The sequence below is a fragment of the Meles meles genome, chromosome 2 (genome assembly GCF_922984935.1).
Source record: "Meles meles chromosome 2, mMelMel3.1 paternal haplotype, whole genome shotgun sequence".
Classification (NCBI taxonomy): domain Eukaryota; kingdom Metazoa; phylum Chordata; class Mammalia; order Carnivora; family Mustelidae; genus Meles; species Meles meles.
Window position 1 is genome coordinate 27,982,829 of NC_060067.1, and position 14,314 is coordinate 27,997,142.

General features: G+C 37.8%; 1 protein-coding gene across 13 annotated transcripts in view; it reads left to right on the forward strand.

Moving 5' to 3' along the window:
- The window catches only part of FRYL (FRY like transcription coactivator), a 259,514-nt gene that overhangs the window by 135,608 nt on the left and 109,592 nt on the right, over positions 1 to 14,314 (forward strand). For all 13 annotated transcript variants that reach the window (XR_006816034.1, XM_045986638.1, XM_045986649.1 and 10 more), the window contains 4 exons: positions 9,369 to 9,448; positions 9,902 to 9,982; positions 12,770 to 12,938; positions 13,226 to 13,318. Coding sequence is in view for 12 of the 13 variants with exons in the window: in XM_045986638.1 (XP_045842594.1) it covers positions 9,369 to 9,448; positions 9,902 to 9,982; positions 12,770 to 12,938; positions 13,226 to 13,318 (423 nt within the window). In the remaining variant the exon portion in view is untranslated. The remainder of the gene's footprint in view (positions 1 to 9,368; positions 9,449 to 9,901; positions 9,983 to 12,769; positions 12,939 to 13,225; positions 13,319 to 14,314) is intronic.

Sequence of the window (14,314 nt, forward strand, 5' to 3'; positions counted from 1 at the left end):
AATTGGGTTACATACGGGCTTTTAGCTGTGAATACAGTCTGCCTGTCATCCATCAACTTCAGTCCAGTTTCAAAGAATTTCTCTTCCGAAGTGATCAAGCCTGTGTTCCAACGTGTAATCATCGTACAGTTACAGTTAAGGGATAGGGACGTGTTGACCTGGGGAACACTGAATTGTCAAGTCCAAGTGCTTTTTGGACAAGTGAAACCCCTCAGGATAATAAATGTTTCATGTCTATTCAGTGTCTGTTAGGATGCTGGCTTTGTGTTCCCACTGTGCTTGTGAATGTGACGTCTGATGTCTGCTATCCTGTATATTTGTACTACTCAAAGTTAGTACAGGTATATCTTTAAATATATCTAAGTACTTGTATTGATTTTGAAACTGGGGGTTTTTTTGATCAGTTTTTGGTTTTTTATTTACTAAAATCAACTACTTTGTTCAAATGCGTGAAAGTATTTTTTGTTTGTTTGTAGTCTTTAAAAAGCTCTGTATCATTCAAAGTCAAGCCATATATTTCCAGCCATGTACATTGTAATGTTTGAAAAAGTTAGGAAACCTAAAAAAAAAAAAATCACATTTTGCATATGACATATTTGGACAGGGATTTTGTTTTTGTTATACAAAATGAAATAGAATATATACTATGAAAGCAAACAGCAAATGTTAGATATAAAAGTTAATTGACAACCAATTTTTTTTTGACGGAAGCAATATAAAATTATTTGAATTATTTTTTTTTTACACTTTGCCTTTGTTTTTATAATGTATGTGAAAAATCATTGCAATCTGAATAGCTGAAATTCACAAATAAAAATTTGAAATACAATAAGCAGATAAGTGCATTAATCGGTGGTGAAGACCATTTTAATTAATTTGTACCTTTTCTGAAGGTCTTTCTGTAGGTGTAGGAAAGAAATTTGCTGTGGGAGTTGTGCTAATAAGCCAGGTTTGCTTTCTGTGATCTCAGTTTCACTGAGATCCTAAGACCCTGAGGCCAGCATAATTCGGGGTAGAAGAGTTTAGGACTAGAGCCGTCATTGACCATGACTGGACTTGCCTAGGACTTATTGTGGTTGACCTCTAGCATCTCCTGTGTGCTGGTGTAGGTCATGTGAGTGATTTGGTAACCAACATTTTGCATTGCCTAGTTAAATAATCCAGGGTTTCTTCTTTGAGCAGGAGAAATTGTAAATTCCCCTAGAATTAATTCCCCTAGAAGGCTCCATGGTACCTTTTCTCCTTTGTTTCCCGAGACATTCTTTTGCTTGCCAATCAGTGTCTCCTCTGAAAGTTGCCCCTCATTGCAGGTTCAGAGCTTCTGTGCACAGATAACCCTATGTAAGTTTTCTCTCTTCTGTTCCCCTACCTCTCACCTGTCCTCTCGCCTTCCCCATTCTCTTGTCTTCATCCTACCTTCCTCCTCCTCTTAAAAAATAATGCAAATAGCTCTTCTGGGGGAGAAAACGATAGGATCCATAAACTTTCATTGGGCCCATTTTTTTAAGTCCATTCCACAAAATCCCTTCAGATCCATGGTGCGCATGGACTCAAAGTGTGGGGAAAAAAGAAATAGCTCCTTTTTTTTTTTAAGATTTTATTTATTTGTCGGAGATTTCAAGAGGGAGCAAACACAAGCAAGGGGTAGCCACCAAATAGAGAACAGGCTCCCCGCTGAGCAGGGAGCCCGATGCGGGACTGGATCCCAGAACCCTGGGATCATGACCTGAGTCAAAGGCAGCCACCCAGGTGTCCCTACAACAGCTTTAATAGCTAATCTCTGTTTTTTGGTTCTGCCACCATATTCCAATCTACAGCAGCCTTTCTACTGTTTTCTCTCTTTTACCATTATCCTCACACTTTCACTCAGATGCACCCATGAAAGAATAAAATCTGTCATAAAGAACAGTGAGATACTTTATTTATTAAAAATCATACACAGGTTTTTTTTTCTTTTCCCCAGTAAAAGGGGAAGTCTTTTTAGCTTCTTCAAAACTAATAAAACCAGAGAAAATGAAGTAAAAATCAATAGGACTTTCTGAAGTATCATGATGAACTAACCCAATTTTCTACCGTGTCAAAGTGATGTAGGGTTTAATAGATCTGGAGACTAATCAGTGTCATATATCTTGAATTTAATAGGACTTTTACTTTTGCCCCCCGTAAGAGACACATATTAAAACGTGACTCAGTTTTACTTTGACGAGACAGACGGTCCCAGGAATACTGAAGTATTGATACTTGGTTGGGCCAGTCATAAAGAGGAGTGCATATTCTTTATGGGTTAGTCCTTGGCATCCTATATTATAAATTTTTTGTTTCTTGAATAATTTGTTGTGTCTTCATGTGTGTTTAGAACTCTTGATGATGCGTAAAGGCTCTATATCCTTTGTATCAGCCGGTCATTGTAATAAAACTAGGAAACAGCCAGGACAAGTGTTTTCATTCCAGCTCTGTCATTTTCTTGCTGCGTAACTTGAATGAGTTATTATTCACTACCTTTTTCCCCCTCTGTAAAAGAGGGATGATAGTATCATTTTTGTAGAAGCGCGAGCATTAAATACAGTAACGCCTGGGACATGGAAAGGGCTCTGTCAGTATATCTGTTATTTTCATTTTGCAGATGAAGAAATGTTCTTAATTTAGTGACTTGCTGATGATTATAAAGTTAGTTCACTTTTTTATTCCAACTTTTCTCCCATTTAGTAATAAAAATATTGGTAAAATCAGTGATACAAAATTAGGTGAAATAGGCAGCATCTAGGAAAATTAAAGTCTTAATCATAAATTAGAGAAAGAATTGAGTTAGTGTAAATATGATGAAATGAGTATGATTCACTATGGGAACAAAATTAATTCAAGATGATAGAGGACCTAATTTTATTTTTTCAAGAAAGTCAAACATAATTTTGGGCTCATGGCCAACTACAAATTTTAGCATGTCAATACCAAAGGCTTTCAAATTCGTAGTAAGAGCATGTCTAAACGCAACATCAACATTTAGAAAGTTTGAAGCAGTTTTCTTTCCATATGAAATTGTAGTTAGACATTTACTCATTGAAACAAACAAGATTGGGAAACTTGGTTTGTAAACCAGCTCCAGTTCTTGGCTTAGTTTTATTCGTGCTGTTGCGAAGTATTAGAAGGTGGAGTACATCCTTAGTGTGTCCAGATTTCACATGTGCGTTTTTGATGTGGGTGAGTTCCCTGAAGGCTGTGCGGTTATTTGTGATTTTTCTGAGGTTAAATGCATTCCTTCCCCTTGGCACTGAAAGCTGGTCGTTTAGGGAATGAATGAGCCTCATTGACTCCGCAGTGTCCCTATCGTAACCTGATTTTTTTTTTATTTTTCACTTTCATGATGTGATAAAAGCATTAAAGTTTGGGAGGTGGTTGTGGGAAGGGCCTTGGAATAAAACTCGGGTAATCTTTTTTTTTTTTTTTTTTAAGTTTTTTAAAGTTTTGTAACCAATCTTTGTATGCATTATGGGGGCTGGAATGCATGACCCTGAGGTCCAGAGTCCCATGCTTCCTCTGATGAGCCAGCCAGGCGCCCCTGGGTGTTAAGATTCTGCCAGATATATATCCTTCTGGAATGTTGAAGAAGAATTAGTGCTGCTTCTAAAATCACAAATGCCAAAGCCTGAAGAAGTCTTGACAGTATGGGTGGGAATATTACTCCATGCAAGTAGACCTCTTCCTCTGTAAGCTGAAAAGGGGTTCTGCACCCTGCCCCCCACCGCTGTTGCCTTTTTTTTGAGATTCAGTTTGCGAATGTTTTTATTGTTATTATTGTTATTATTATTCTTGAAAATAAGGGGAGAAATAGGGATTTTGAGGATGTCTATACATCCTGATCTTGTTCGTTCTTAAAATTAGGTAAGACCTATTTCTTCTTTCACTTCTATTTCTGGCTACAAAATGATAAAATTGAAAGCTTGATTTCTTTTGCCTTTATCAAATACATTTTTATATGGCAGAAATTGGGCATGCAGTATTTTCTAGAGAAGTACACATCCGCTTCTGAACTTTAGTTCCCTCATCTGTAAAATAGGGAACCAGTATCTACCTTGTAAGACTGTTACAAGTAATAATTATAAAAATGCCTATCTAATGCCTGACACACAGACACATACCAAGTGTTGATGGTGGCCATAAGAGGGGAATAAATTAGAGTGTCCCTAGCTGTCACTGTTAGACATCAGACATCACTGGACCAGATAAGACAGTTTAGGAGAAATTGCAGGTTTAAGTTAACCTGTATTTCATATCTCTGGCCTAGAGCACACTGAACATCCCTGCGAGGAAATCCATATGGTAGAACCACAGCACAGAACAGCAAATGGAGTATAAAAATTAAATCACATAAAATGCAGTGTTGCATTTTTGCAAGGTCAGTGATGTCTGGGGCCCAGCCTGTATGATTAGCGCCATGAATTCTGGAATAGGTTCTAGAAGTCAGAATGCTTGATCCCAGTACAGCCTCTTCCCGACTGAAGTTTGTCATCCGCTGGTGGTAGGTGTCTGCTCCGTTTTAACCATCAGTGGGTAGCCACAGTGCTGATCCAATGCTCGGGACAGCAGCCTTGATGATAGTAACTGTTTCTGTTACCTTAGGGCTCATTTATGGGCCCAGTTGAGGGGAGATCTGGCTGGGAGATGACATCTGCCTCCTTGCTTCTCGAATGGACCCTGGTTTCCTGCCATTTTCCCTACCAGGCTTTCCCCTCAGTATCTCCATCCTTATATTCTAGCCCCTTTGTGTTGCCTGCTTTCTCAGGAGGTAAGAATTTTTGGCCTAGTCCCTTTTAGAAAAAGATGGAAAAGGGGAGAGGACAAGAATCAATGTGCAATTGTATTACGCTCGATTTTTCTTTCTCTCAGGACCAGTGATTATAGGGTTCCAGTCTGTTGTCTGTGTTTTATAGGTGGGGAAATGGAAATTTGCTTAAGGTTATATAACTAGTAAAAAGAGAAGCTGTGGCTTGATTAAACTAAGCCAAAAATCCACGGTCTTTCTACACTTTTATCATGGTAGTGAAGAAAAAGGTTTTATTTATTATATAAAGATTTGATAATAGTTTATTTACAATAAATTTATCAGCATGGTGTATATAAAAGGAACACTTGGGTAATACTGTTTTGAGTTTCTTCTTAATACAGGAGAATAGTATCGTCCTAAAAAGAGGTATTCGGGGTACCAAGTAAAAGATTGTAACGTACCTACTTGATTGATCGGCTACTATTCTGAAATTCCTATATCAGCACAACATGAATGTTACAATTCTCTAAGGAAGTGTCTGCCTATAAAAGATTGAAAAGCTTTTTAAAAATTTTTTTTAAGATTTTATTTATTTGTCAGAAACAGAGAGAGCACACAAGCAGGGAGAGAGGCAGGCAGAGGGAGAAACAGGCTTTCCAAAGAGCAAGGAGCCCAATGTGGGACTTGATCCCAGAACCCTGGGGTCATGACCTGAGCTGAAAGCAGATGCTTAACCGACTGAGCCAACCAGGTGTCCCTGGAAAGGTGGTTTTGTTGTTGCTGTTTGTTTTTTTAAGATTTTGCTAATTTATTTGAGAGAGAGAGAGAAGGAGCAGGGGGAGAGGGAGAAGCAGAAGCAGACTCCCTGCTGAGCAGAGAGCCTGACATGGGGCTCGATCCTGGGACCCTGGGATCATGACCTCAGCCAAAAGCAGATGCTTAACCAACTGAGCCACCCAGGCGCACCTGAAACATTTTTAATAATTTATATAGTCAATCATAAAATTCCTAGTTAAGTATTTCTAATTACTAAAGAAATTCTGGCTTTAAAATTTCATCTTCCAATGTGGGACGAAGGTTAAGATTATTCTTATAGAGTCTGAATTCTGTAGAATAAGTTCAGTTTCTGTGCAATTTGTTAACATGGGATTTTCAAATCTCAGCTTCTACAAACAGATGAATAGACATCTTTCCTCTGTCATCAGGCTACTATTTGTAAAGATTCATTGAGAGCTAAGAAAGGTAGAGTTTGGATTACAGCTGCTTCCTCACTTAACCCTATTTGATTTTGCAATGGAGCACATTTCCTTCAAACTGGATTCCAGGTACAGGCCTTTAGGACGGTCCCAATTTCTAGGAAATCTGAGACAAATGCTCTCTCTGATCCTCTTCGGTCAACAACAAATGATCAATCTGCTTAGCCAAGATAAAGCTATAGCCTTCCGTCCTGGACTAAAAGTTCACCATGAGCCTTTCCAGCCTTTCATAGCTGCATGCCTCCCTCTGCTTGGACAGCACTTTAAAAACAGTGCCGGTATTCTCATTGAGCTGAATAAATAGCAGTGAATAGTTACTGACTGGATTTCTTATATCTCTCGTCCCTCATTACATTGTAATCATGGTTACTGTTTCTAATGCCTCTCTCCTATTTACTGGGTTTGAACTAGCTCCCAATCATTATTCAGGACTAAATTCAGCTCCCTCCTGATAGACTCCTGATTTACCTTTGTAAAAAATAAACTATCCTGGAGTGACTGGGTGGTTCAGTGGATTAAAGCCTCTGCCTTCAGCTCAGGTCATGATCTCAGGGTTCCTGGATCGAGCCTGGCATTGGGCTCGCTGCTCTGCGGGGAACCTTCTTCCTCCTCTCTCTCTGCCTGTCTCTCTGCCTACTTGTGATCTCTGTCTGTCAAATAAATATATAAAATCTTTAAAAAAAATAAATTATCTTTATTTTAAATAAAAATGTCTCCTTTATCAAACCCTCATGAAACATTCTCTGACCATCTCTGAATAATTAGTGTTCCCTGCTGTTCTTTACCCCAGGCTAGTTTGTAGCTTTCTTGATAATTAAAATCTCTATTATGAATTTATCCTATTGATGAATTTTTCTCTAATATATATATAGTTAAATTTTTTAAGGAAGTGTGGAATTCCTGTGTGTTTTGTTTTGTTTTAATTGGACTTCAGGGCCACAGAATGGGAGAAATCATGATCTTGGTTCAAGATAACGCTGTTATCGTTGGTCTCTGTGTGGCTGCCTTTGTATTTGTTTACAATATAATGGTTACCCGTGGGCCCCCAAATACCTATAGCTTAAGCCTAATAATATGAATCTCTTCTAGTTCACTCCCTGGCTATCCTTGTACCATTACACTGATCTTTATGTTAATTATTCCCTTTTAAAGATTGTTCATGTATGTTTGAATAGTTAAGTTTTCCTTGTCTTCGGATTTTCTTAAAGAATGTATCATACTGTATGTTGTCCTCTGGGACTTACTTTTTCACCCAACATTATGTTGCTAGGATTAATCCATGAAGTGTGCAGCTGTATACACTTTCTTAGGTTTTCTTAGGCCTATTATTGCTAGTGTAGTGGAGCTCCACCCTCCTAAGTTCATTCCTGGAGCCCTGCAAATTAAATTGACAACCATCACATGAACAGGAGGAAAGGGTATTACCAACGCATATGGAGGTCTTCACGGAAAAGAAGTTGAAGACATAAAGAATGGTTAGACCCTAAAATTTAACAAAGAGCAACACATTGTGAGTGACAAAACAAAGGAAAAGTGTCTGGGCTTCTAGGGGTGGTAAATTGGGGCAAAGAAAATATATGGGGGAACTTATGGAAGGTAAGGGCTATTTAGTAAGTTTGTGCAGTCTTACCTCATTGTCAGCTTTCTGTTTCTGATTATAATGGTTGTTATCTTGATATGGGAAAGAGGAGGGGAGACTGCTTTTAGGCAGAAAGGGGGAGGCTGGAGAACTTTTCCTGCACCTGGAGAGTACAGTTGGCTTCAGCTCAAAATAGTTCTCGTGCCAAAGTGCCATATTTTGTGGTGGCATACTTTGGTCAGCTTCACTAGATTGTGGACTGTATAAAAAAATTGATTTGAACTTAACACCAGCAATGTCTGTGAAACCTCATTTATTTATGTTATCTCTACTATTTGGTATTGTCAGACTTTTCCCCACTGAGTGGGTGTAAAATGATACCTTGTGTATGTTCATTCTCCTTATTACTAATTAAATCAAGCATTTCTTCATACTTATTAGGAATAAGTCCACCCAAGGACAAAAACAGAAAATTATAAAGCCTTGCTAAAAACCTTTAAAGAAGTGAAGAGATATTCCATGTGAATGTAGAAGAATACAGTTAGCCCCAAATTGGTCTGTGGATTGACCGCAACTCCAGTAAAAATCCTGACAGTTTTTCTGTGACTTTGAAGGGTTATTCTAAGTCGAATATAGAGGAACCGTGGGCCAAAAATGGCTAAGCTCTCTCTGAAGAAAAATAAGGGGGACTTTGAGTATCAGACATCAGAACTTATTCATAAAGTCTAATAACGAAGACTCTATGATTTTAGTACCAACATATAAAAACTGATAGAACAGTGAGTTCACAACCAGACCCACACATGTATAGAACTTAAATATATATCAGTGGTGACTTGTGTAATCTTTGATCTATGAGTTCCTCCTTTTGGACTCTTTTGCATGGAATTATACAAGTATTTAATATTAAATGTACAGGATGTTTATTGTATAACATTATGTATATTGATTATTGAACATCGGAATGAAATGTTCAGCAATAGAAAGCTCATTAAATAAATTATAATACACTGAGTAGTATATGGTCATTGAGAAGAAAGGAAGAGCTCTAAGTACTGACATGGAAATATGCATCATTTTGTTAAGAAACCTAAGGTTTGCATGTATGGGTGTGTGTAGGAAAGAATCTGAAAGGATATACACCAAGCTATTAGTAGTGATTATAAAAGGGGGATGAGGCAGGGATTGTACTTCCTGGTTTAAATATTTTGGTTTGTTTTATGTATTGGGAAGTAGCATAGAACTTTTAAAGAACCAAGCAAAACAAAGATATTTAAATGACAAATTTCTAATACGAATAAGGCCACAAATAGTTGTAAGTTGTTGAGAAAGTTGGTATCGTTTTGGCTGCTGTTTATGATAGAAAATCAGACTAATGGAATGTGTGGCTGGCTCAGCTGGAGATTTCTTTTCTGTACGTGTTGCAGAGAGGTACGTGTGGGTGTCTTCGTAATTTCTGGGCAGTGATAATTATAGTCACATCAGCAATCATGTCTCCTTGTTCCCCTTTATGGGCTGTAGTTCAAGGAATTTTGATTATGAAGCTAACATTCTGAAATTTAGAGCTTATTAATTAAATTAGATGGGTTACTGAATTCTCAGGGAAAATAATAACATCCTTAGGAAAAGGGAAGATTGACTAATTAGTAATAGATCCTATCGTGGAAATGAAAACTGGTTATTGATTTAATTAGTTGGAATGTGGAGAACGCTCAGAAAAGATTTGTAACCCACTTAGCTCTTGCCGACTTGACAATTTGTTTTGTTCCAGATTCCTGTTCATCCTGTACCCGATCCCTTAGTTCACGAAGTTCTAAACTTAGCTTTCAAGCACTTTAAACATAAGGAAGGGTAAGTAAAATGCTAGCTTGGGATGATGCTTTTCTCTGCAGGCCATGTTTGGACCATTTAAGTGTAATTCAAACTCTCATTGATCATTTGTTTTTAGAGTTCAAAGCATTTTCCTTTCCTTCCTTCCTTCCTTCCTTTCTTCTTTTTTGAATCCACACCAAATGCTTACAAGAAAGGTGTTTTGTTTTGTTTTTAGGCTGTGTCCCCATAGGAAAGATTTTATTTAAAAAATTCTTAAAACTATTGATTGGATTTATAAGAATTAAAAGGTTAAATTTCATGACAAAATAAAATCCAGATAGAAGAAAATTCATGTGGTTTTTATTATCCTGTCCATGAGTGTTTAGAGAGGGGGAAAAAAACCCGTATAACACCCTGATGAGAGATTTTCAGATTTATTAGGGAGAGTTTATAGAAAAATTTGATAATACATTTGTTCTCTTGTTGTTGTAGATATTCAGGAACCAACACTGGGAATGTGCATATTATCGCCGATTTATATGCAGAGGTGACAGGGGTTCTTGCCCAATCAAAGTAAGTGTTATAAATCACTGATTTTAGTTTGTGTTTTAGAATGCTTCCTTACTTGGGGCGCCTGGGTGGCTCAGTCGGTTAAGCATTTGCCTTCGGCTCAGGTCCTGATCCTGGAGTCCAGGGATGGAGTCCACATCCGGCTCCCAGCTCTGCAGGGAGTCTGCTTCTCCCTCTGACCTTTTCCCCACTCATGTTCTCTCTCTCTCTCAAATAAATAAATAAAATCTTAAAAAAAAAAAAAAAAAAAAAGAATGCTTCCTTACTAGTATAATAGATACCGTTTTAGATCTATTTTTTTTGTAGTTATTTTGTAAAGATGTTTATTTATTTGACAGAGATCACAAGTAGGCAGAGAGAGAGGGGGAAGCAGGCTCCCCGCTGAGTAGAGAGCCCGATGCGGGGCTCGATCCCAGGACCCTGAGATCATGACCTGAGCTGAAGGCAGAGACTTTAACCCACTGAGCCACCCAGGCGCCCCCACAGTTATTTTGAACTCCATTTTATATTACTTTGCTGCTCTAGTCCTTAGAGGATTTCAGAGTTACATCCATACATTAATTTCACAACTTGTTTTCATTTATTTGGGGTTTCCCATAAATTCTGAACTAAGGAAATTGGAAATTACCAGGAATAGTCAGGACATTACCTTATTGCCTACTTTTAAGTATTCTATGAGAAGTGTTTTTGTTTTTTTTTTAAGATTTTATTTATGTATTTGACTGAGAGAGACACAGCGAGAGAGGGAACACAAGCAGAGGGAGTGAGAGAGGGAGAAGCAAGCTTCCCGCCGAGCAGGGAGCCCAATGTGGGGTTCAGTCCCAGGACCCTGAGATCATGCCCTGAGCCAAAGGCAGATGCTTAATGACTGAGCTACACAGGTGCCCCTAGAAGTGTTTTTTTTTAAGTGTGTGTGTGTGTGTGTGTATGTGTTTTTTAGAACTCTATGGAGCTAGTAATGACTTTTTTAAAAAAGATTTTATTTATCTATTCACGAAAGACAGAGAAAGAGAGGGAGGCAGAGGAGGAAGCAGGCTCCCCAATAAGCAGGGAGCCTGATGTGGGACTTGATCCCAGGACCTCGGGATTGTGACCTGAGCCAAAGGCAGGTGCTTAATCATCTGAGCCACCCAGGCACCCGATAATGACTTTTAATACTTTCTAGTTGAGTACTTCCATTTCTGAGTGCAGTGTCTTCCTCCTAATTATCTTATTTGTTTTAGCACCAAATAGTGTTCTGGATAGATAGAAGAGATATCAAGAAAGAAAAAGGAGATAATAGATTACTCCATAAAGGTGTTGTTCATTAGGAGTTATACTCGTTGAACTGCCTTGAACCATCATTATAGTAAACAGTAAAAAAGTTTGTCTTTAGTATCTCATAGTTGCTCTGAAGACTATGGAATTTGAATTTCCTTTGTTGCTGCTGGGAAGTTTGTGAGGTAAAAAGTTATCAATGAAGATTTTCTTGGATGTCATTTAAAGAGTCTTTGGTCCTGAAATCATCAGATGAAAACCTTTCTGAATTCTAAGAAGCCAAGTCCACTTCTTGTTAATGTTTGGTTCCTGTGATTTTAGTGACTAATAATTATTATGAGAAATTTAATAAAAAGAAAAACCCTTGGATTCTAGTGTTATTGCAGTGGGAAGGGTTTTATCTACTTCATATTTTCTTTATGAGATGCAAAAGAATCATGAAAAATGGTATTTTTCCCCAAGACTCAAATGGAGGTGGATAAGTAGTGTTGTCTATTATGTATCCATATTTCATTAGCATGCACTATTTTTTTCCCCTATGTAGTCAGTGATGATTGGAAAATATGCCTCATTTGTTATTTTTACTTTAAGGAACTGGTTTCCCCAAGTAACATTAATAGTAAAATCTTTAGCTCTTTCATATTCTATAGAGGGGGAAATTGAGTATTATTGGTTATTAAATTGTTAGGTATCTCTTTGTACTGTAAGCAGAGAAAAAACTTGGTCACCTCAACAGTTGTGGTCATTTGAATCCAGGATGGTGCTTATATTTTAAAACATTTTGGTTCTTTCACTTATCTACTTCGTATGAGACCATGTCCTCCCAGTCCTCTCCTTCAGTTTTTCTGCAGTGTAAGGAGAAATTAACTTTAAGTGATGGTGGTCTAAAATTGTTTGGTTCATGTCTTTGAACAAATTTGTGTAGTCCCTAATCTTGTTCTCCGTATACCTCAAATTACAGACTTTATAAAAAGGAGCCTTAAACATTAAAGATACTGTCTGATTGATAGGGGGACGTTTTATGGGTGGGTTATTTGATTTTGTTTCTATTATGATTATTATTAAATGGTAATAGAGCTGTACTGATGCTATGATAGGAATAAAGAAATCTTGTGTTGTTTTTTTTTTAAGATTTTATTTATTTATTTGACAGAGATCACAAGTAGGCAGAGAGGCAGGCAGAGACAGAGAGAAAGGGAAGCAGGCTCCCTGCTGAACAGAGAGCCCAATGTGGGGCTTGATCCCAGGACCCTGAGATCATGACCTGAGCCGAAGGCAGAGGCTTTAACCCACTGAGCCACCCAGTTGCCCCGAAATCTTATTTTATCTACTTACGGAACATTTAATTTTACAATAAATGAACAGATTTGGAATGACAAATAACTGTTTTTGTCTATGCTTTTCTGGTAATTTTGAGGAAGGCCAAGAAAGATGATGTCTAGGTATAATATCTTTTCGATTCCCATGTTGAATATTGTATGGGACCCTAGTGTTTTAAATTCATATCCTGTTATATATTCGTGTATATTGCAGGTTTCAGGCTGTGAGGAAGAAGTTTGTGACGGAGTTGAAAGAGCTACGGCAAAAGGAGCAGAGTCCACACGTGGTACAAAGCATCATCAGCTTAATAATGGGAATGAAATTTTTTCGAGTAAAAATGTATCCTGTAGAAGATTTTGAAGCATCCTTTCAGTTCATGCAGGTGATAAACCTCCTCCATTGCAGGGATTAGAATTAGCCTCATAGTGGTTATTCTTGCTCTTGAGGACTTTTCAAAAGAAACAAAATGTATAGAAATGAATGACATCGTTATTAATTCCTAACCACAAGTGTTAAATTGGTCACAAGTGCGAATTAACTTGCTAATTTGAGCGTGTTTTGACCTTAACTTTTCGGTAAAATGACAGTACTTAGAAAATTACCATGATCCTAAAAATTCTTAAATCTTCCTCTTTTGTGAACCTAATATATCCCTCTTTCCCCCTCAAGGAATGTGCTCAGTATTTCTTAGAAGTAAAAGATAAAGATATAAAACATGCACTTGCTGGTTTATTTGTGGAGATTCTTATCCCTGTAGCTGCTGTAAGTATGTTTTAATTTTTATATTATATATTAAAAAGCACCTTTTCACTGAAGAAGTTGCCACATGAAATATTCTTTCTGGTAATTTCGTAGACTAGTAAGTGGAAACTTGGAATGTAATGTGGATACGGGGAAAGTGGTTTTTCACCAAATGCCAGGAGAGCACTGATTTGTCTTTTAATTGAAAGAATGGGCCCAGGCCCTTAAGATTCAGAGACTGTTAGGAGGGCAGAGTATCTGCAACCCAGCCTCTAGGTCATGCCTCTCTGTCATGGCTGCCTGAAGTAGCTCAATGCATTTACTCATGGCTTTGCTTCTAAAATGTGGCGACCATTTTAATAGCCTCTGAAGATACTCCATATTCAAAGTACTGTAACGTGTACCTTGGAATTTACAGGACTGTCTCGATTGTAAACGTTCTGTTCTGTAGTTGCTGTTGACATTCATCATACTTGTCGAACTATATATGCTAAATTATTTAGAAGATAGGATTATTATAAATATGATTGCATTAATATCTAGGGAAGCAGATTTATAAGAGCCTTTCTTGGTGTCAAAGGAGTGTGTTATTTGAAAATAATTTTTGCAGTGACTAGTAACAGCATGCAGGGAGCTGAGCAGGGATCCCGATGTGGGGCTCGATCCCAGGACCCTGAGATCATGACCTGAGCTGAAGGCAGAGGCTTAACCCACTGAGCCACCCAGGTGCCCCCAAGAGTTGGAGGCTTAACCAGCTGTGCCACCCAGGCATCCTAATACATTTTTAAAATATGTTTTAGGTGCAGATATTTTATCAGATATATGCTCTGTGAATGTTTTTTCCTAGTCCGTGATTTGTCTTTTCGTTCTCTTAACTCTTTTTGGAAGGGAAGTTTTGATGAAGTCTGATATCATTTTGTTCTTTCACTAATTGTGCTTTTTGTATCATAGCTAGGGAGTCTTTGCCTAACCCAAGATTGCAACGGTTTTCTCCTGTATTTCAGTTTTAGGGCTTAA